The sequence below is a fragment of the Thermobia domestica genome, chromosome 15 (genome assembly GCF_964235325.1).
Source record: "Thermobia domestica chromosome 15, izTheDome1.hap1.1, whole genome shotgun sequence".
In the NCBI taxonomy this organism is placed as follows: Eukaryota; Metazoa; Arthropoda; class Insecta; order Zygentoma; family Lepismatidae; genus Thermobia; species Thermobia domestica.
Window position 1 is genome coordinate 1,693,310 of NC_137468.1, and position 23,171 is coordinate 1,716,480.

Consider the following 23,171-nt stretch of genomic DNA (forward strand, 5'->3'; position numbering starts at 1 on the left):
ATCTAGTTACAGCCACCTTCTTACAGTACAATGAAAGGAGGTTATCATTCAAAGTATATTCTGTCATGTTGATCTACCTACAGCCACCTTCTTACAGTACAATGAAAGGAGGTTATCATTCGAAGTATATTCTGTCATGTTGATCTACCTACAGACACCTTATTACAGTACAATGAAAGGAGGTTATCATTCGAAGTATATTCTGTCATATTGATCTACCTACAGCCACCTTCTTACAGTACAATGAAAGGAGGTTATCATTCTAAGTATATTCTGTCATATTGATCTACCTACAGCCACCTTCTTACAGTACAATGAAAGGAGGTTATCATTCTAAGTATATTCTGTCATATTGATCTACCTACAGCCACCTTCTTACAGTACAATGAAAGGAGGTTATCATTCGAAGTATATTCTGTCATGTTGATCTACCTACAGCCACCTTCTTACAGTACAATGAGAGGAGGTTATCATTCGAAGTATATTCTGTCATATTGATCTACCTACAGCCACCTTCTTACAGTACAATGAAAGGAGGTTATCATTCGAAGTATATTCTGTCATATTGATCTACCTACAGCCACCTTCTTACAGTACAATGAAAGGAGGTTATCATTCTAAGTATATTCTGTCATATTGATCTACCTACAGCCACCTTCTTACAGTACAATGAAAGGAGGTTATCATTCGAAGTATATTCTGTCATGTTGATCTATCTACAGCAACCTTCTTACAGTACAATGAAAGTAGGTTATCATTCGAAGTATATTCTGTCATGTTGATCTACCTACAGCCACCTTCTTACAGTACAATGAAAGGATGTTATCATTCGAAGTATATTCTGTCATGTTGATCTACCTACAGCCACCTTCTTACAGTACAATGAAAGAAGGTTATCATTCGAAATATATTCTGTCGTGTTGATTTAGCTACAACCACCTTCTTGCCAGTTTTTCGATTCCACATCGATACCACGTCTTGCTATTAGAGACACAGATTTCAGTCACTGCTGTTTCCACCTCCTGAATTAGTGAAGCATTGTGATCTCAGAAAGTGCGCCGTGGACCGAAACAGTAATATTCCGAAGGGACAAGGTCAGGACTATATGCCGGGTATGGCATCAGTTCGACGCTATCAAATTCCTGAATTTTTTGCTTCGTTTTTTTTTTTTTTTTTTTTTTTTTTTGAGGCGAATGAGATATTGAAACGTATTGTATCCGTATCAGCATTGGTTATACACCTGTCTATACCTTCTTTATTTACCAGCCATAGCCTACTGTTTGACACAGAATTGAATATTTGCAGCCTTGCATTCTCGTTATCATCAGAAGTGACGATAGCACTTGATCCATCCGTTGATCGCTTTGTTTCCATTGACAAGTAACGTGTAAGGTGCTACGCCTTTTGCTGTCAAAAAAAGAAAAAAGAAAGAAAGAAAAGAAAAAGAAAAGGAAAGTACCAGTACAACGATACTAAAAGTTATGGATAAAAATTTTATTTGCAAATTTACCTGTATCCATACACGCAGAATACATTTGCTTAGCTTTCGTTACTGCTAACGGATCCTTGTTACTACTTTCAGCTTCCAGGATATCTGAAATGATTACAGAAAGTTAACAGAATCAACACTAGCCTAACATTAATTATCAAATTAAAGACTCTTGATAAACTAGATTTTAGATATTATGTTGATGTTGTGGGTCTGCTATAATATAACATCTTAGTGACCTTACCATCTTATTGAACAGCAGAGACAATAAGCCCAACAGCTGGGCAACGTTGGCCCAACCTTACAAGTAAACCTTACGTTTGGGTGAATCGAGTTGCTGACTGAGACACATATGAGAAAGTAGTACTAAATGTGGTCAGTATTTCAGTGAAGTTGTAGGTGCGAAGCTCCAGGGATTTAGGAGATACAGCTACCAGAACATCACATGGAAGTACAGAATAATCTTCATACAGTTGGAGGTAAAAGCACTGTAAGACATCTTGTAACGACAAAAGGTGAATAACAAATATATGGGTACATATTAGGACTAGGGGGAAGTCATATAGTAAGGGTATACCTGACGGCGGTCATCTTAAAATCCGCCATTTTGAATTAAGATTAAGTTTTTAAAATAGGAATAGGGTCATGTGATACATGATTTAAGGCGGAAATTTAATCAGAAGAGCAATGGTGACGTTTAATTTGATTTACGCGCAATTGGTAAAAAGTTACAGGGAAATTAAATATTGTTGCAGCATATGTATTAGTCCTTTACCCCACCTTGTAAATTTTGTGTTAATGATAATAATTAAATAAAAAGCAGGTAGATAAATATTAGGTCTATGGTAAGAGTTGCCTTGATGGCGGCCATCTCCAAACCCGCCATTTTGAATCAGGCAAAAGTTTTAAACAAAGCGCATAACAGTGACACCTTATTAATAGCAAATTTTATCATAAATCCAACGGTATAACCATTTTTGCTTTATCATTAACCAGTACAAAATTAAATGGGAACAGAGTAATGCAATAGATGACTTCGGGCTAGAAGTTAATCAGAAATACAATGGTGGAGTTACAATGTTAGTTGTTTGATGCTGTACTTGCACGCCATTTCGTTGTTTTTCTTGTATCCTGTTCACATCTATTTCTGCTTTGACGGAATTGTTAACGACAGATGTGTCAACTCGATTGCCTTTGTCAGGTGTGCTCACTGTGAGCAGAGCATTTGTGCAAGTCATGCACTCTTTTCTGAACTCCATATTGATTGTACTAATTGAGGACTTTTCTGGAAGAAAGACCCAAGTTCAATTATGACTCAATTCCACTTTGGTCATTTTTCCTTAAATTAGCAACTTGTTTATGCGATAACAAATGCTGGTTAATGATAAAGCAAAAATGGTTATACCGTTGGATTTATGGTAAAATTTGCTATTAATAAGGTGTCACTGTTATGCGTTTTGTTTAAAAGTTTTGTCTGATTCAAAATGGCGGATTTGAACATGGCCGCCATCAAAGCAACTCTTACTATAGATCTAATATTTATCCATCTGCTTTTTAGTTAATTATTATCATTAACGCAAAATTTACAAGGTGGGGCAAAGGACTAATACATATGCTGCAACAATATTTAATTTCCCTGTAACTTTTTACCAATTGCGCGTAAATCAAATTAAACGTCACCATTGCTCTTCTGATTAAATTTCCGCTTTAAATCATGTATCACATGACCCTATTCCTATTTTAAAAACTTAATCTTAATTCAAAATGGCGGATTTCAAGATGGCCGCCGTCAGGTATACCCTTACTATATGACTTCCCCCTAGTCCTAATATGTACCCATATATTTGTTATTCACCTTTTGTCGTTACAAGATGTCTTACAGTGCTTTTACCTCCAACTGTATGAAGACTATTCTGTACTTCCATGTGATGTTCTGGTAGCTGTATCTCCTAAATCCCTGGAGCTTCGCACCTACAACTTCACTGAAATACTAACCACCTTTAGTACTACTTTCTCATATGTGTCTCAGTCAGCAACTAGATTCACCCAAACGTAAGGTTTACTTGTTAGACTTCGTCTTTTTGCCGAACATTTACCAACAAAATAAACAAAGTTGTGATTGGGAATGGGAAATTAAAACTATTGGTAAATGATGACAAGTTGTTGATTGGCCAACAGACGACTACTGCACGTTGGTCCAAAATATTTTTAAATTTCATTTTGCAATTACGAATCTCCAACTACGACGACCCGGGTACTTTAGCCATCGTTGTATACACAACAGTTCAACGTTACATGAAGAATCGGGAGAAAGTCTTTTAACAAAGTAAAAGAAGGTTTGAATTCGAGTATAGGGACCGTTCTCCTTTTAGTTATTTTTCTTTCCTTAATTAGAAAAAGAGCCTTCCGTATACAAAATACACGTAGGGTATAGTTGCCACTAAATTTTTTATGACTAAATGCAGTACCTCTCACGCAAAATGCTAGCAAAACGTCAACTTTTCACAAGCATCCTTTCATGTCCCATTAAGCATTTTGTGTGTCGGAATGAACCTTCGCTTCACATTTACAGAATCCTGATCTAAAAAGATTTATTGTGACCCCTTCAAGGTGGAGCTTCTTTATTCTCTTCACTTTTCCCCTTAATGAACAACTCTGCTCGATGTTCTTGTATTGTTAGTAATAGTTCTCAAACGTTCTGATACCAGGCTGGACTCCATGTACTATTGCTCACGTTTAGGATTAGGATTAGAATTAGATTTCTGGGTTTTCGGCATTTGTAGCCCTTTTAGCACGTCATATATGAAGGATGAAGTCCCTCGGCCAGGCCCGTATTTAGGTAAGTGCATTTCTGTGCACGAGCACAGGGTGGCAGAATTGAGGGGGCGGCAAAATTCTGGATTTTGGAGAATTAAATGAAATGAAATCTTTAAGCTTTACGTCCCACGAGTATGCCGGAAAGGCTAGAGGAGATGATGATGATGAGGATGAGTGAAATGGTGAATGAAAAAAGTAGGAAGAAACGGGAGAACCCCGAGAAAATCCGCGTACATGGTGTTTGTCCACTACAAAGCTCACGTGACACCAGCTGGGATGGAACCAAGCACCGTATGCACCAGAATTGAATCTTCTATCACTAAGCCATCGCTTCCCTGAGAATCGTTTTAAAGATTCACAATAAAGTAACATGTAAAACTAGCAACCCGCAGAGTCCCGCCCAAGTGCGAGAAAATACGTTAATGTGTTTAATTCGCTGTAAGTACAGTAGTTATTAATTGGCTAACTTACCTGATTATTTTAAAAAGTCATAATCTCCCACCCCACCCTCACCCAAGAGCAAGGGCGCCGATTTCTCTGTAAATTTGGGGAGGGGGGCATTCAGATATAGAAGGCATATATGAGGATTTTAACACAAATTATGCATTCAAATTATGTCAAATATTGTATATTCCTAAATACAATGTGGGGGCCCACATGAGCTTTGGGGTCCCGGCCCCCTGGAATCGGCGCCCTTGCATAAAGGGGTGAGGATGAACTTGAACATCATAAAAACTGATACCGTTAAACCCAATGACTTCGAAAACTCTGAATTCAGCACTAATATCTGTCGTTTTCCATTACTTTTAAAATCTCGCTCCCTCCCTGGGGAGTAGAGTTGAGTTGATTTTGAGTTTAACGTCCCTTTTCAGCAGCGAGGCTATGTGACTGTGTGACTGACATACTGATTAGCGTGGAATCTGAAACGCATGAGCTGCCGCCGGGAATCGAACTCGGGTCTCCCGCGCCGAAGGCGTGTATGCTAACCACTTAGCCACGGATGAGCTCTCCCTGGGGAGTGGAGTATGACCTTGAAGTTCAATTGGATGAAAACTGAAACATCGTGTGCGAGGGTTTTCTCGGGGTTCTCCCGTTTCGTCCCACTTTCTTCATTCCACCATTTCATTCATTTCTCATAATCACCGTCTCCTTTAGCCTAACCGGCATAACCGTGGGACGTAAAACTCAAAGATGGATTAAAACTGTTACTATTCATCTCAGGGACCCTAATAACTATGAATTCTACTGTAATATTGGTCGTTTTCCTGGGGGGAAGGAAGATTTTGTGCAGGGGCGGAAAATTATTTAGAGCACAGGGGCGCATAATATATAAATACTGGCCTGCTCTCGGCGATCACTTTACTTGGAAAATTAGAGAGGAAGAAAGGGATGGTAAAGAAATGAAGGGAGCCTTAACTATTATGTTATGTATCATCTCTACATTTGCCTGGCGTGAATGAAGAAAACACAGAAAAACATAATTCAGAATGGCTAACTTGAAGAAGCTTTAACACCTTTGTCGATTGCGTGTCTCCACCATGTATTGGAACCCGGGACCGTTTGCACCAAAGGCTTGAGGTCAATGTTGCTCTTGAGACAGAACGAGATTGAAATAAGTTTACACGTCTTGTTTCGTAAATTTATTGTACAGTAGAAGTCTTGCTTCGTCTCAATTCTCGAAAAGAGGGAACGGTGGTTTAGTTGTAGAGCGTTCACTTCTAGTGCTAGGAATTCCTAGTTCCATTTCAGGCCAAATGACTTTGTGGTACACAACACCGTCTCCATGGGTTTTCTCGGTGTTCTCTCGTTTCTTTGGCGTAAAGGACATACGTAAATGTAAAATGTAAAACTGAAAGATAAAATATTAATTTTCGGAGAACGTTTTCTCGTCTCGTCTCGTCTCGCCTCTGGAAAAGATTTTCTCGTTTCATCTCGTTCTGTAAATTTATCTACAAAATTTATTCCCTGGTTTTTCCTTAATTTCATCTAGTAGTGATCAAAACTGTTCCCTGTTGCGAGACGTCCATGAAGGGTGTGGTATAAAATGGAATGAAATCTTTGATTCCCACGATTATGTCCTTTAGGCTAAGGGAGATGATGATTAAAGCAAGTGAATGATGATGGAAGAATTGGTGGAATGAGAAGGTGGGGGAACGGGAATACCCGAGAAAACTCACGGACACGATGTTGTCCACTACAAACTTACTTGGCGGGGATCGAACCAGGTACCTCATGTACCAGAGATAACCGCTCTACTACTAAGGCAATGTTTCCCCTCTTCCAGAATCGAGACGAGGCAATACTTCTAACGTAGATGCTGGTAAATACGCCACGTTAAGGGTGTTGGCTTATTTACGGCCTTAATTTTCGAGAAACACAAAGAACAACACATGTGCGTAACAGAGTAGGCTTTTCCACGTGTAGAAGAAATGTGGCACTCATGCCACTCACTTCTGTTTTTTAAACCAAGGTAAAAGAAAAAAGTGTTACAATCTGGCGTATTTACCAACACGTGTAGATAATTACGCCAAATTTAGGATACTATTAGAAAACTTTAATAAATCTTGCAACTGCTTACGTCATCTGTATTATAAAAACTCAAATATTACTACACAACATGGCTGAAGAAAAAGAAAAAAAGAAACAAAGAAAGAAAAAATGGAATAACCAAAGTGCAAGATGAAGATAGAAAGATAAAATGTGAAAACGATAATCTTCAAAGTTGAAATGTGACTCTAAACTGAAAAGTTTTAGTCTATAAGAAGATAAACAAACTATGTCACTGTACTGTGACTTAAAAGAAAACTACACCGATATTACATGGAATATGTGGGACAAATTAAAACATCTTTGTCTTCTGCAGTCAGTCCTGCACAAACCCTGGCGTACTTTACTGCACCATGCTTGGTATTGATTTAGTAGCCATAGAATCACAAATAGTGAAGTTACACTTTCAAAACAAAGTGCTCATAGAAGGACATGAAATAAGGCGTACATTCCTGTTAACAATGGGCAATGTTCTGAGTTAGTACGGTACTAATTACGGATTCTTACCTCTGTTGAGGTAAGAACGTCCTCCCACGGAACCTTCCCGAAGCAAACAACACTGCACGGCTTGGCGGTCTCAGCACTGTCTCCCGGAGTATTCGTCACATCGGACTTGTCCAAGCCCGTGGCACATACTGGAGGTGCATTCTAGCGGATTTCGTCGGAAACGTCCCAACACTGAACATTTGACTTATTTAGCTGTACTGGCGTTTATATACCTTATAAAATTTACGAGATAAGACGAGTAAATCTTATTTCTCATATCGTCCCGTCTCGATAACAACAGTGACCCCAAGCGCTTTAGCCTATGGTATGAGCGATCGTGGGTTCGATTACGGTGGGGACACTCGGTCAAGAAACTGTGAAAACTTATTCAGACCAGCCATCTTGAATGACGTTTTCCGATGTAAAACACATTCGAACCGAGTCGCGACATTGAAATCTGAGTCTAGTAAATATTCAACTATAAGCGTCAGTCAGTGTGAAGCTTTATTTGTCTTTTAAATTTAAAGTATCATATTCACAGTTAACAATAAGTCCTATCTGATTCATTTCAAACATTTACCAAAGATAACAAGCATGATGTTGTAGATAGCTCAATTTGCTTTAGGAACATAACTATTTCACAAGTATGCTAATTAAAAGCAAGTTCTCTCTACTTGTATAATGGTTAGCGCGTGCACCTACTTTAGTGCACATGGTCCTGGGTTCGATTCCTGACGGGAGAGCAGAAAATGAAACGCATATTACTCATGTTCGGAAGGGCACGGTGGGTCAGTGGTAGAGTGTTCACCTCTGGTGCGTGGGTTCCTTGGCTCGATCTCCGCAACGCGCCAAGTGTGCTTTGTGGTGGACAAACACCGTGGTCGTGGGTTTTCTCGGGTTCTCCCGTTTCCTCAGACTTTATTCATTCCACCATTACATTCGTTTCTCAACATCACCGTCTCCTTTAGCGCAGCCGGCATAACCGAGGGACGTATAACTGAAAGATTTCATTATTATTATCATTATTATTATTATTATTATTATTATTATTATTATTATTATTATTATTATTATTATTATTATTATTATTATTATTATTACTTTACACAGGATCGGATTCAGATCCACGTCTTATATAAGCTCAGTGTTGCTTGAATAAACAAACAAACAAATCACATACTTTTATTGATACCATACAGTTATCTGGAACTTAATTTCTTAATTATGTTATATTTATTAATTAACAAAGAAATCAGATAACACATTTAACCATTTCCAAATATAGAACTTGTCTTAGCGTAGTAGACTTTTGTTACTTGTATCACGTGTTTAAAATAAGTGATAATAAATATCATCCTGAACCATATATCATGAATAATGTCTAAATAAATGCAAACAGAGATAACATGAAGTATTTCAAGTGTTTCCGTGGTACTTGTTTTATTCCTTTATCTGCAGCAGAATTCACGGTCACACGAATTTGATGAAACGATGGGCATTACATGTAACATAGCTATATTTTGTTTCTATAATTGTAAATTGAAGCATGTAGAACAAAGGCATAATGAGACGCTTTATTTATAGTAATCCTATATACAGAGTGTTTCAAAAGAAATACAACCCAAACTTTGATCGAGTATATTCTTTGGCCTAAAAATTAAAAGACGCATGATTTTTGTGACAAAAGTAAGCGTTATCTATGGAGATATTTTCAGAATAAAACCAATGAGAAATTGTAACGTTGAATTTTTGTAATAGTTTAAATCACTAGAAGTGTAATTTTAAAAAAATGCAAATTGCGAAGAATAATCAATTACAAGGAACAGAAAAAGTATTAATCGCGGTAATTCTTAATGTAAATGTTTAGTACGCATCAATATTTATTGGATGGGACAAAAATGCATGTAGGTTTACAGCGTTGACATTTGCAAAGGCTATTTTTTAAGTATTAAATAAAACAATAAAATAGCGCATTCTGGCAACAATGTCTCAGCAAAAATACTAACACAGTTGAATATAGAGGCTGACAATTGTACCTCGGCCAGACAGTTCATTACTCTATTTTCAATATATTTTTACTTGCTAGTACAGTTAAGATTCTAAGGACATCTATCTCATATATATATATATACAGGGTGGTTCAGTAATGTTGGACAGCCATGAATAAATCGGAAACAAGAAGAGATATTAGCATGAATGTGGTGGATCCAAATACTTGTGGAGGGGGGACGTCTTGGGACGTCTTTCGGGGTACAACACAATGTTATCAGGTCAACAGTGTTGCCAGCACAATACAAAGTTGTATTTTTTTAAATGGAACATATAGGAGTTTATGCCATCAAAAGAATTAGTACAGAATGTGAATACCAACAAGCGAAACCGCACCTGTCAGTGTTACCAAATAAGGAAGTTATAAAGCTTCAAAAATCAAGAAATTAAAGTGTCCGTAGAGCAAAACTAGCAAACAGGCAAGAAAAATAATACTACGGAATGAAAAGGAGTAACCGAAAGAGTAAACCAGAGAACGCACAGCATCCAGTGATTAACAGGGTTGCCACAGCAAAGGGGGAAAAAATTGAAAATTTTGCAGTTGCCATAGGAGGAAAAGTGCTCATATGACGTAATGCTGGAAACACCATAGAAAGTCTATGTATGGTTCAAGAATCCTAATAGCGTTTGTTCGAAAGCGATATCTCTAGCCGTTCCCGAGATACAACAAAGTTGTGCGGGGTTTGCAACACTGCATAATAATTCCCTCACCCTCCAAACTACAGGAACGAATAATGAAAATGACTCGCCCAACAACATGTAAGAACTACACGGGTCTAATCGTCAAATAGAAGGCAATGATACCTTTATGTTTACAAGAACATATTTGGTCTAGGAATTAATTCGTGCGGTTGGTATGCACACATTGAAGCTGTAGTACAAACACAAAATACATAAATACCTTAAGAAAAATATTGTCCATCGCTAGCCACCACTTTCGCCCATCTGTCAGGCAATGTACGGATTCCGTGGCGAAAGAAGTCCTCATCCTTGGAAGCGATCCAGTCAGAGACCCATGTTTCGATATCTTCTGAAGAAGTAAACCGCTGTCCAATCAAATCGTTGTTCATGCAATCGAACAAGTAGTAGTCCGAAGGAGCAACGTCTGGTGAATACGGCGGGTGGGGTAAAACTTCCCATCCGACATTTTCTAAATAGGTTTTGACCGGTTTTGCGACATGTGGGCGAGCGTTATCATGTTGAACAATAAGTTTATCATGTCTGTTCTCCAATTCTGGTCGTGTTCTGGCCAGAGCTTGCTTCAAACGCATTAATTGTCGTCGATAACGTTCTCCATTCATAGTTTCACCCGGTTGCAGCAGCTCATAGTACACCACACCTTTCATATCCCACCACATGCACAGCATAACCTTTGCACAGTGAATATCTCGTTTTGGTTGTGATGGACCTGGTTCACCTGGTTTCACCCAGACCTTTTTTCGTTTAGGGTTCTCGTAATGGATCCACTTCTCATCACCCGTAATAATTCGATGCAGAAACCCCTTTCTGCTCTGTCGTTGAAGCAGCAATTCGCAAATGGTTTTTCGTCTTTCAACGTCTCTGTCTTTCAATTCATGTGGAACCCAATGTGACATCTTTTGAATCATTCCCATGGCTTTCAAGCGTTTGGAGACTGTTGTTTGATCAACGCCTAATGGTGCTGCAAGTTGTTCCTGCGTTTGACACGAATCCTGCTCGAGCAATGCTGTCAATTCTTCGTCTTGAAATTTTTTTGGCTGTCCAGCTCGCTCTTGGTCTGCCAAGCCGAAATCACCACTTCTAAACCGTGCAAACCACTTCTGACACGTTCGCTCAGCTAGAGCATGGTCACCATACACTTCCACCAAAATACGATGACTTTCAGTCGCACTTTTCTGCATGTTAAAGTAATGCAGCAGGACACCCCGCAAAAACACTTTATCAGGCACAAATTGCGCCATGTTCACTTAACTACAAACTGGTGTTGTTGACGCTTTAATCCACTGCCCTATACTACGAACAATACGCGATGACAGGGGTTTGCAACACATGTGTGGATACACGGAAGTGTGGGACGCTCCGTTCGTTGCGCCGTCTCTTGTCCACCCGCACGAATTAATTCCTAGACCAAATATGATGAAGTATGGGATTTTCCCCGTAACTCGTATGGGACACGTTGACATCATTGTCACTCAACGTCCGTGTCAATATACACATTATGGTAAACTAATACTATACTCGCTCCTTTAGATCCCCTAAAAATTAAAAATATTCACTTTTGGCAATTTTTCTGTCGGTTAGTCCCGAAAACCTACAATCATGTCAAATTTAATCATTGTAACCCTACAGGAAGTGCCCAATAATTTGGGTGTGTAAAAGGTGTTCCATATAAATAACATGAGAAAGATTTTTCAGTTCCCTATAAAACCACTCTAAAGTTGGAATGTTTATTTTTGCCAAAAGTGAATATTTTTAATTTTTAGGGGATCTAAAAGAGAGAGTATAGTATTAGTGTACCATAATGTGTATATTGTCACGGACGTTACGTGACAATGATGTCTCCGTGTCCCATACGAGTTACGGAGAAAATCCCACACTTCGTTATATGTTCTTGTAAACATAAAGGTAAGCACTACCTAAGTAAACCAGTAAAAATAAAAAAAATCCAACTTTAGAGTGGTTTTATAGGGAACTGAAAAATCTTTCCAATGTTATTTATATGGAACACCTTTTATACCCCCAAATTATTGGGCACTTCCTGTAGGATTACAATGATTAAATTTGACATGATTGTAGCTTTTCGGGACTAACCGATAGAAAAATTGCCAAAAGTGAATATTTTTAATTTTTAGGGGATCTAAAGGAGGGGTGAAGAAATTCCTCATGTTATTTAAATGGGCCTTTTTTTGGACCTATAATCTATTTTAGGTACGTACTTAGAATTGAAATAAAAACTTGAAATTCGGTATGCTTATACGTTTTCGTTAGCGTTAACTAGGTAATTCGCTAAAAATAAAAATTTCCAAATGGGTGGTTTTATGGGGAAGTGAAAAAAATTCCCCATGTTATTTATATGGGACATCTACAACCCAAAATGTTTAGAGACTTCCGGCAGGACTAGAATGATAAAATTTCGTAAAAGTTTAGCCTTCCGGGCATAACGTACAGGAAAATTGCCAAAAGTGAATATTTTTAGTTTTTAAGGGATCTAAAGAGAGGGATGAAGAAATTCCCATGTTATTTAAATGGGCGTTTTCTTAGGATAAAATATCTTATCTTTTAGATAGTTGAAATAGGAAAGAAAACTTGAAATTTGGTAGAATTCTGGATTTAAGAGGCGCGAGGCCGTAGACCGAGTAAACGTGAGGATCAGTGAGCGAAGCCCTCAGCTGTGCCAAATTAAGGAAATGTGATTAAAGAGCAAATGCACAAAATTCACTCTTGATGCAAAGGCTGATACCTAAGAGATGCGAGGCAGTAGGCCGAACCAACGCGGGGGCCTGGGGGCGTATAATAATACAAAATCATTACATAAATTTTATCTTTTGGACAAAACAGACTCTAAGTACGCTCAAAAATGGTGTTTTATAAGCGTAGTTGCCATCCTTGGTGTAAAACTTATCTCTACTTTAGAAATTCCATCGTTTTCTGGTCAAAGTGTAACTCAATTTGCATTTAGAGGAAAATTATATCATTTCTATAGTAATAGTTTCTCAGAAAACGGCAGTTAAACGTTATACATTTATTTATAACTAGATGCCCTTACGGTGCAAATTAAGGATACGTGTACAAATACAAAATCATTACCTAGGTAGATAGGACAAAACACATTCTTACTACGTTCAAAAATGTAATTTTATAAGCGAAGTTGCAATTCCTTACTTTAGGGGCTTAAATATCATGGCTAACATTCCAGCGTTTTCTGAGAAAAATTCGATTCAAACTGCATTTAGAGGTGACTAAAACCAGCGACGATGCCAGAGGGGGTCAAGGGGGGCGAGCGCCCCCCTAGTAGCTACTTCTGCCCCCCTTACTGCCACCTAGACTGCCCCCCCAGACTCCTACAATCTTTAAACATTCTGCATGTAGTATTTTATATCAGTATCATTACCAATCTTATTGTCAAATTGTAGTCTACTTTCCATGCATTTACTATGAGGCAGATTAGTCCTCAAGCTTTCTTCTTTGAGCGTCTGGGTGTGCACGCATATTTCTGTTTTCTAATTTAGCGCCTTTTGAGGTAAATTTTAGCTATACTTCTTTCTTATGATTTTTAATTATTGTGCCTAGCGAACAATAGCAGATTTGGTAGACTTGTTTTCTTCTCATTGGATTAACTTCGATTGGAAGCAAAAGAAAGGTAAAACCAGTTACGTAACTTGTTTGTATTTATCCAGATTTGAAGTTTTCAGTTTCATATTTTGTTTTATTTAAAACTTCTTTCTTCTGAAATATTATTCTCGGCTTTCAATATTCAGAGGATGTGATTATAACAGCATAGTTTGCAACTACCAGGGCTTAATTTTTTGTAGGGAATAAAAAAGAGTTGTGTTTCCCCTTCCTGCAAATGATAATAATAAATTTATGGAATTAAATTGATTCCCAATAAAACGTATTGTCAGAGTGCTGATCTTTCGTTAGTAATTGGTATATACTAGTGCTTCCTTACTTATTTTGTTTCAAAGTACTGACGTGACTTCTACCATACTGACTAGGAACTACTGAAAAATTCGTAGCCCAACTCAGAAGGAGTGCACGTGGAATGGTGAAGTTTTACTTCTACACTTCCTCCGAGAGTCAATATACTACCTTGTCCGGTGCCCCAGTTTTTGCAGAAAAGTTAAAAAATCTGAAGATTTCCTTGCACCACTGCCCGTAGCACTACCCCTGTCAGATCTAAAATGGCGTCCTTTCAAGTGTTATTTAAGTTTGGGAAATAAGTACACGTAATAGTTAGACGGAGCGAAATCTGTGGAATAAGAATGAAGATCTAGACATTGAGATCCTAGATTATGCAATGTCAGTTGTGTTCGCAGGGGCTTGATGGACAGGTGTATTCTTCTGAAGGAACAGAATTCCTTTCTTTTCATTTTCCGCAGCGTTGACTTTGAATTTTTCTTTCAGTTTTGTAAGTAATGTAGAGATTCTGGATGAAATATCTGACCGTTGCTGAGGTAGTCTATGAGTACCACTCCATACTTATCCCAGAAGAATATTTCAAACAGTTTCTCAACCTACTTCTGTGTCTTGAACTTCTTGGGGCGAGGGAGAAATGAGTGCTACTACTTCATTGACTGTTGTTTCGTTTCGGGATCGTAGTGGTACAACCATATTTCGTCCATGGTTACTATTTGTGAGCGAAATTGATCAGCATTACGGTCAAATTGGAAGAAGACTTCTCTTAATGCCGTCACTCTTTTATTCTCCTGACAGATATTTTGGGAACCCGTTATGTCGAGAACTTGAGCATACCCATGCCATTCTGAATTATGCTACCGACGAGTTCCAAAGAAATGCCCAGAATCTCTGACACAAGTTTTGCTGAGAAGGTAAAAACTGAGAAAGCGGGGTGCAGCCAGAGCTCAGACTATAATAAGTATATCGTGAGTTTACTATATACTTTAAAAACTATATAAATAATAGCTTAAATTATTTTTGTCACTCAAAAACTGGGGTGGCCTAGGCCCTCCGGCCCCGGGCTATATTCACCATTGCCTGAAATGCTGTAATTTTCAAGAATAATGTAACAAATTGCATTCATGACTTCGGGAAGAGTGACTGCTTTTAGTCATCCTGAATATAAAGCATAATTTGTTGAGAAATCGCCACGTTTATACTAAGCCACTCACTTCTTCATCACTGGATATAACGGAGGAGAGTCCGTGGTGTTTCACTGATTTCCTAATTAATTTACTTCGGTGACTTTCCTTGGTGGAACAAAAATGTTATAACAGTAAGGATCTGGATGTTCTTAAATTATCTGTTTGGGCACACATAATCACTGAGAAACAATAAGAATTTCATTATTAATATGAAAATTTATATTTGTACATACAGAGATATGTTTTTCTAAACTACGGTTTCATTTTTCTACCTAGTACCTACACTCCTTCTGGATTGGACTAGGACATTTTCAGCAGCTCCTCATAAATTCCCCCCCCCCTCTCTCTCTCTCTCTCTCTATATATATATATATATATATATATATATATATATATATATATATATATAGAGAGAGAGAGAGAGAGAGAGAGAGATACGTAGCATATCACATTCATTCATTCATTCATTCATTCATTCATTCATTTATTAGCCTGTTTCATTAGCTTACAAAACATGAGAAATTCTCATGTAAGCATTACAGTTGTCAAAAAGAAAGAAAAAAAATACAATATTGTCAAGTACCAGAAGTATACATCATGCAATCTTTCTAAAAATACAAAACCACATAATTAGTAACTGTTTGTACCACACCAGGCATGTACTCACGGGTAAGTATCTGTTACCAACTCTTCAGTTAATGAGTCATTTAAATATTCTTTAAGTGTATAATAGCACTTTTCAGTGAGTAGATTATATAAAGTCTTGCCAAGAATGGAAACATTGGTCATATTTTTCAAGTACAGAGGAAGTTTATTATACAATCTGACACAATTCATTTACACGGTTTTGCTTATATTAGCATATTTTTGATGCATCACAAATATGTCACTACCTTGTCTTGTATTATGGCTATGAACATTTTTGTTAAAGATAAAAAGATGCTTGTTTTTCACAGTAAAAAGAATAGATTTATAGATGTATAAGCTGGGGAGTGTTAAAATTTTTGCTTCTATGAAAACCTTTTTACATGACGATTTTGTGGGTAACCCAAAAATTATCCTAATCGCTTTCTTTTGCAATCGGAAAGTGCTTAAACTATTTTCAGCAGATCCCCAGTGTATTATGCCGAAGTTAATTAATGAATTAAACTTGGCGTAGTAAAAGCTAAGAAGTGCTTCTCTCGATACAGTACCTTGAAGTTTGTATAAGGCAAAACACACGCTACTTAGTTTCTTGTTTAAAGTGGAGATATGAGCAGACCATGAAAGATCATCACTTATGATTACACCTAAAAGCTTTGTTATGCAAGAATATTGGAGTAAGTTAGAAGATATTTTTATTCTAGGTGATATACGCGGTTTTCCTGGAAAATGAAAATGTAAGAGAATCGATTTATCATGATTTATAATTAACCTATTCGCTGTTAGCCATTTTACTAATTTGTCCGTAAAAATGTCAGATTTCCTCTCAACTTCTTCTACTGATTTTCCTGATATTATCAAACTGATGTCATCAGCATATAGAATACATTTCGCTGGATGCATAAATTCTAACAAGTCATTTATATATATCAGGAAGAGAATAGGACCCAAAATGGAACCTTGAGGAACACCTCTGACTATAGTTGATAAAGACGAACAAGTTGTTTGAAACCCATTTGCAGCTAATTTTGATATTTGTACCGCTTGTTGCCTACTGGATAAATAAGAGAGAAACCAGTTGTGAGCTACTCCTCTAATACCATAAGCATACAACTTGCTTAAAAGAATAGCATGATCAATTGTATCAAAAGCTTTGGATAAGTCGATGAATAGGCCAACAACATATTTACTGTTTTTTAATTCAAGAGCTATATTGGACATGTAATCAAACAAGGCTGTTTCAATACTTTTCTTATTTTGGAAACCATGTTGTGATGGTGATAGTAAGTTACATGACTTCAAAAAATTGCAGAGTCGTGACTTCATCACATATTCAAAAATTTTTGAAAACGTGGAAAGAATGGAGACTGGGCGATAATTTCTTACATCATGCATACTGCCCTTTTTATGGAGAGGAATTACTTTTGCCACTTTTAACACTGATGGAAAACATCCTTTCTCAAGAGATAGGTTAACTAATTAACAGAGATGATTTACAATGAAAGGAAAACAAAATTTAATAACAGTCACTGGAACTTCATCAAAACCTGAAGATCCCGAATTAGACATCTTACTCAATATTTTCCATAACTCCTCTACTGTTGCTGGAATTAAAAAGATCGTATGTGAATGCATTGGAAATTTAATCGAGTCGTCATAACTCGCTTGTGTGGGGTCAGGAAATGGTACACTATCTAGAAAATAATCATTGAAGACATCTGCAATCCGCTTAGGTTCTTTAATAATTTCGTCCCCAACTTTAACATACTCAAAGTCGCTCTTTTTGTTGTTTGTTCTACCATTTAAGATTTTCCACATAGTTTTAGCTTTATTAGTAGAATTAAGTATTGTGGAGCTATTTGATAGTAATTTAGCTGTTTTAATTACTCTTCTGTATATTTTCCTGTACTTAAAAACATAATTTCGAAAGCTGTGAGGAAGTGATGTATTTATTTTGAGTAATCTATTATATTTAAATAGTTTACTTTTAGAAATTTTAATGCCTTTAGTTAACCACGATTTAGTGGACGACGTCCGGATTTTACGAGTAACTTTTGGAAACGCCATATTGAAGTAATGTAAGAAAGTTTCAAAGAAGTATTTAAACTTATATTCAGTGTTAGACGTATTATATATGCCATTCCAAGACTCGTGAGAAAGCAAGAAATTTAGATATTCCATATTATGACTGGAGAAAATTCTCTTTGTAACTGTGTATACTTTAGACTTAAGAACAGTGGTATTGTTTAAAGTGATTTTTAAAATAATCGCATCATGATCAGAGAAACCGGGATCAAATACTTCAAGGTTATAGGCAAATTGATTTTTACTAATGATGAACTGATCTAGCGCACTTTTATTATGACGTGTCGGTACATCCACTAGCGCTTGGAGATTGTACACATTCAGCAGATCTCGTAGATCGGATTTGTTTTTTGCTTCTACTATCCAATTTACATTAATATCACCACAGATGATCATTTTTTCAAAGTCTTTTCGTATGAAGTCCAAAAGACTTTCCAGTTTCTTTAAGAAAACAGTAAATATGCCGGATGGCGACCTATAAATGCATATAATACAAATGTTAACACTTGGTAATTTAATGGCTACAGCTTCAAAGTCAAATTCACAGGTAAATTTTGTAATATCTATTTCAGAAGCTTTTAAACTGTTGTGAACAAAGATGCATACACCTCCACGTTCGTGTGAAACACGAGAGAATTTAGTGATAAGATTAAAGTTTTCAAAATTGACCTCCTTAATAAGTGTATCATTTAGCCAGTGTTCACCAAGACAAATAACCTTACATTCTTTCAAATTATCAGCTAAAAGTACATCAAAGTATTCGAGTTTATTCTGGATCCCTTGTACATTCTGATGAAAAATACTTATTGTATTAGCTATCTTGGGTTCGGATATTCCATCTGGTGTGCTAAAAAAGTTACATTTTTTACGTTATTTTGTCCGGTTGCAAACGATACTGTATTATCATTGCTAAGACCTGTACGGGGGAAAGTAAGAGGAATGGGATCCCTGTTCTTGTTCTGAGCCTTAATCATATTACTTAAATTTTCACATACATGACGCTTTCCTAGATTATTCAAATGTAAACCATGATGGGTGTGAAATTCTCGTGGAAGACTACTTACATCTAATAACTGTACATTTTTAAATCGACTACAAACTTTGCTAATGATGCTATTTGTTTTATGCACTTCTGAGTTAACACAAGAACTCTTCAATAGATCATGCCGGTGTGGCAGATTAACTACTATTACATTTGTATGAGTAAGAGTGCTGAGTGTAGTCTTCAAAACACGGACAGCATCTTCAGACTCATTTTTTGACACATCATTAGTGCCTCCTATAAGTACAACAGTATCAGTATCTGAGAATGATTTCTGGTCCACACATGAATTTACAACGTTATTTAGTTTTGCACCAGGCTTAACAATACCTACTACGTTCATATCATCACATTCCTGCGTTAATCTGGAAGCAAGACCACGACCATGACTATCTCCTACAATGAACACCTTCCCTTGCACTTTTTTTACCCGATTTACTGAAATTGAGTTTCCATTTTCAACACCAAAACATGACTTACTGCTTGAATCCTGTGACGGAAATCTTGGGCGATCCTGCTGGTTTAAACGTTCTACACGTCGCACTTGAATAGGCCTATTTCCTAGGCTAACTTGCTTTACACTATCACACTGGCCACTTAACTCACTGAATCTGTTTTTTGTTTCAATATTATAATCGTATTGTAGACCTGATACTTTATTACCCAGTAGTTTACCCTTAGTATTTGAGTTGCACACAGTGTCGTGTCTCTCTGCAGCTTTGACACTCCATTGGCAATTTGCTCTTGCACTTGCGTTGTGGATAGGGCTACAAATGATTTTCGGAGGGCTAGAATTTCCACTATATTGTGATTTCCAACTGGAAAAAGATGGTATCTTCGCGCTGTTATTAGGTTCACTAGTAGCATTTGGGACTTCGGCCGTAAATCTTACGATGTCGCTCCAGGTCTTTCTATTTTGCCTTGTACTTAACGATTCTTGACCCAATTGTTGAAATTTATCTTGGCGTTGTAGTTGCTGGATATCTTGCGCTAAGAGTTCGACAACTTTACGTAATGAATGTAGTTCCTCAAGAAGATTTGAAACAAACTCAGCTGAAATTGATACCTCACTAAGTTGATTGTCATTTGTTTTTTCACAGCTACTACACGACATGCAAGACCAGCTTAAAATATTGGAATTTTTGTCAACTGCGTAGCATACGCGAAAGTAATTCAATTTATGTTTAGGCTTCAAAAGTTTCATTGAAAAATATTTCATGTGCAGAAGTTACTTATTTGTTAGTTACAAATTTTACTTGAAATAAGTTTAATTTATAATCATATAGGTCTAATATAAAGCAGCAACGAAATACACAATGTAATGTAAAATAAGTCAAACGTAATAAATATGTCATTTTTGGTATGGCAAATAGCCGCCCCCCCACCGAAAATGTATCTGCCCCTCCTTTGCCCCCCTAAGAACTTAAAGCTGGCGTCGTCACTGACTAAAACTACTTTTATGGTAAAATTTTCTCAGCAAATGACGGATATTATACATTTATCTATAACTAGATGTCTCAAAGGTGCAAATTAAGAATAAGAATACAAATACAAAATCATTACACAAATCCGATCTTTTCAACAAAACAGACTTATTTCCTTCAAGCGTGGTATTTTGTCAAGTTGTATTATCGTGCAGGTATTTTGTAAGTTGTGTTCCCCAGTACATGTATTTTGTAAGTTCAATGTCTTAGTGCAACTTTACTTTAGATGGCATAATCATTATGACTAAAATTGTGGACCAAACACGTCTACGTTAAATGAAAACTACCATTAACTTTTACTAGGTTGCTTACTTACATAGACAGATTTGTTCCACAATCCAGGTGGAATGAGGAATCTGAGATAGGGCTTTATACAGGGTCGTTTTGACGTATGATTAGCGTCATACTAAAGGCCTGACTACTGCAGGAACATGTTAGTCGAACTCTTTAGTAATCACGCGTCAGAATGATTCTGCATAAGTTCCCGCAGCGAGTAAACCTACGCGATTAGCACGAAGGCGCTATTCGAATTTTTCTAGTTTAATAGTCCACGGTTATAGTCCGAATCTAAAAGGAGCAGTGATGATGATTATCAAAATGGTGGACTGAAGGAAGTGGGAAAACACCGAGAAAATCCAAGCACACTATGGGTTCTACATAAAGTCTTCCTGGCGAAAAGTGGGATCGAAACAGCGATCTCGTGCGCCAGAAGTGATCTATCTGCCGAGCTATTTACAGCTAATTTTATTAAAATCTACTAGTATATTTAACCTACTTCATTTCTCCAAGTGTTTGGAAGTGCTTGCTTTCGCACCATGATTGCTGTACTTCATATATCACATGATCTTCAACAATAACAAGCTCAAGTATTTATTTATTTATTTATTGAACAAATTCCCAGATACAGCATAACTTTGCCATTTTACACAGGGACATGTTAACAAAAGAAAGAAAAAAAACAAGACAACAATAACAACAACATAGAAAAAAGAGAGTAAAAGTAAAACTATTCCGTCAAAGCTCGTTTAATTGCTCTTTCAAACACTGGGTAGCTCGAAAAAATGTCCACATCAGTTGTTACTTGATTATAACAGTTTGGTATTCTATAAAAAAGAGATCTCTGTATAACAGCCAACCTAGGACGGGCAAGATGGAATAGGTGGGTATTCCGGGTGATGCGGGAAGGGACACGTAAGGATAGTTCCTGAAGTAATATTTCCGATCTTAAGCTTCCATTAACTATTTTATGTAGATATTTCTGGTCAGAGATAATTCTGCTTACTTCAGGAGTCTGAATATTAAGATGTCTCAAGAGCTCCTTCTTAGATAATATTCGAAGTGCAGGAACACGAAAACGGACTATAGCGATGAAGAAATTGAGAACAGAATCAAGTCTGGAGAGATGTGTAGGTGCTGCCATGGCCCATATGGGAGAGCAGTATTCGATCTTGGGCGCTATTAAAGTCTTATAAAAAGTTGCTAATGAAGAAACAATGCGTAGTTCGGTGAATCGATAAAGAAGTCCCAACATGCGCATTGAATTCTTTAGTATTGAGGAGATGTGGTCAGAGAAGGTGAGTTTTGTATCAAAGATGACACCAAGGTCGTTATGACTAGCAGAATGTGTGATAGGGGAATTGTTGATATGGTATGTGGAGGGGACAGGAGACTTTTTCAAAGTAATAGTAATACTGTCACATTTCTTACTGTTGAGTTTCAAGTGCCCCATTTCACACCAGCCTGTAAGGTAATTTATGTCTTCCTGTAGAGCAATTGTGTCATGGAGACACGATATTTCTCTGTATAACTTACAATCGTCAGCAAAAAGCAGAAGGCCACTAGGTTGAGCTGATAAGTGCGTGTAGAGATCATCCATGTACAGGACAAACAGCAGAGGCCCAAGTACACTCCCCTGAGGCACCCCTGAGATCACGGGTTGGGGGTTAGAAGTCGCCCCTGAAAGAACAACTCTCTGTTTACGGTCCTTCAAGTAGCTTGTGATTAGAGAGAGAAATTTGCCATGTACATTAAATCTATTGGAGAGTTTATGAAGAAGATGAATGTGACTGACAGAATCAAAGGCCTTCGAGAGATCAAAGTAGATAACATCTAATTGAGTATTGTTATTCATACATTTGACTGCACAGGAAAGAAGAGTACTTAAGTTTGAGAGACTTGAGCTTTTCGGTAGAAAGCCGTGCTGAGAACTATGGATGTAAGGTGAGGTGAATTTAAGTAGCCTGTCTTTGATTATTTTTTCGCAGATAATTGATATTACAGAAAGAAGAGATATTGGCCTATAGGAGGATACATGATCTTTTAGTCCTGATTTGTATATTGGGGTCACGTGAGCTAATTTCCAACTGGTGGGATAATACCCTTCCTTGAAGCATCTATTGAATAAGATAGATAGAGGAACCGCAATAACTGAAGCAGTTTTGTTGAGAAAGAGAGAACTAATTTTATCGGGTCCAAGTGATCAATGAGGAGATAACGATAGCAAGAGAGCCAGAACTTCGCCCGGGGTGGTAGAGAGAATGGATAAGGTGTCCGAACAGATGGGGTGGAGAGGGGGCAGATGGGTTGTAGAGGGAAGAGAAGTAAATGTTTTGCAGAAGTAGTTATTGAAGAGGTCTGGTCTTTGATCATCACTCGCTACAGTATTTTCATCTTGAACTGTTGCCGGTATGCCCGGAGATTTTGTTCTAGATTTAATTACAGACCAAAAG

At 37.3% G+C, this 23,171-nt stretch overlaps 1 protein-coding gene across 1 annotated transcript in view; it reads right to left on the minus strand.

Moving 5' to 3' along the window:
* LOC145672001 (endothelin-converting enzyme 1-like) overlaps window positions 1–23,171 on the minus strand; it is a 103,211-nt gene that overhangs the window by 61,194 nt on the left and 18,846 nt on the right. Inside the window, exon 4 of the mRNA XM_081741183.1 lies at window positions 1,511–1,594. Within this exon, the coding sequence (XP_081597309.1) occupies window positions 1,511–1,594 (84 nt within the window). The remainder of the gene's footprint in view (window positions 1–1,510; window positions 1,595–23,171) is intronic.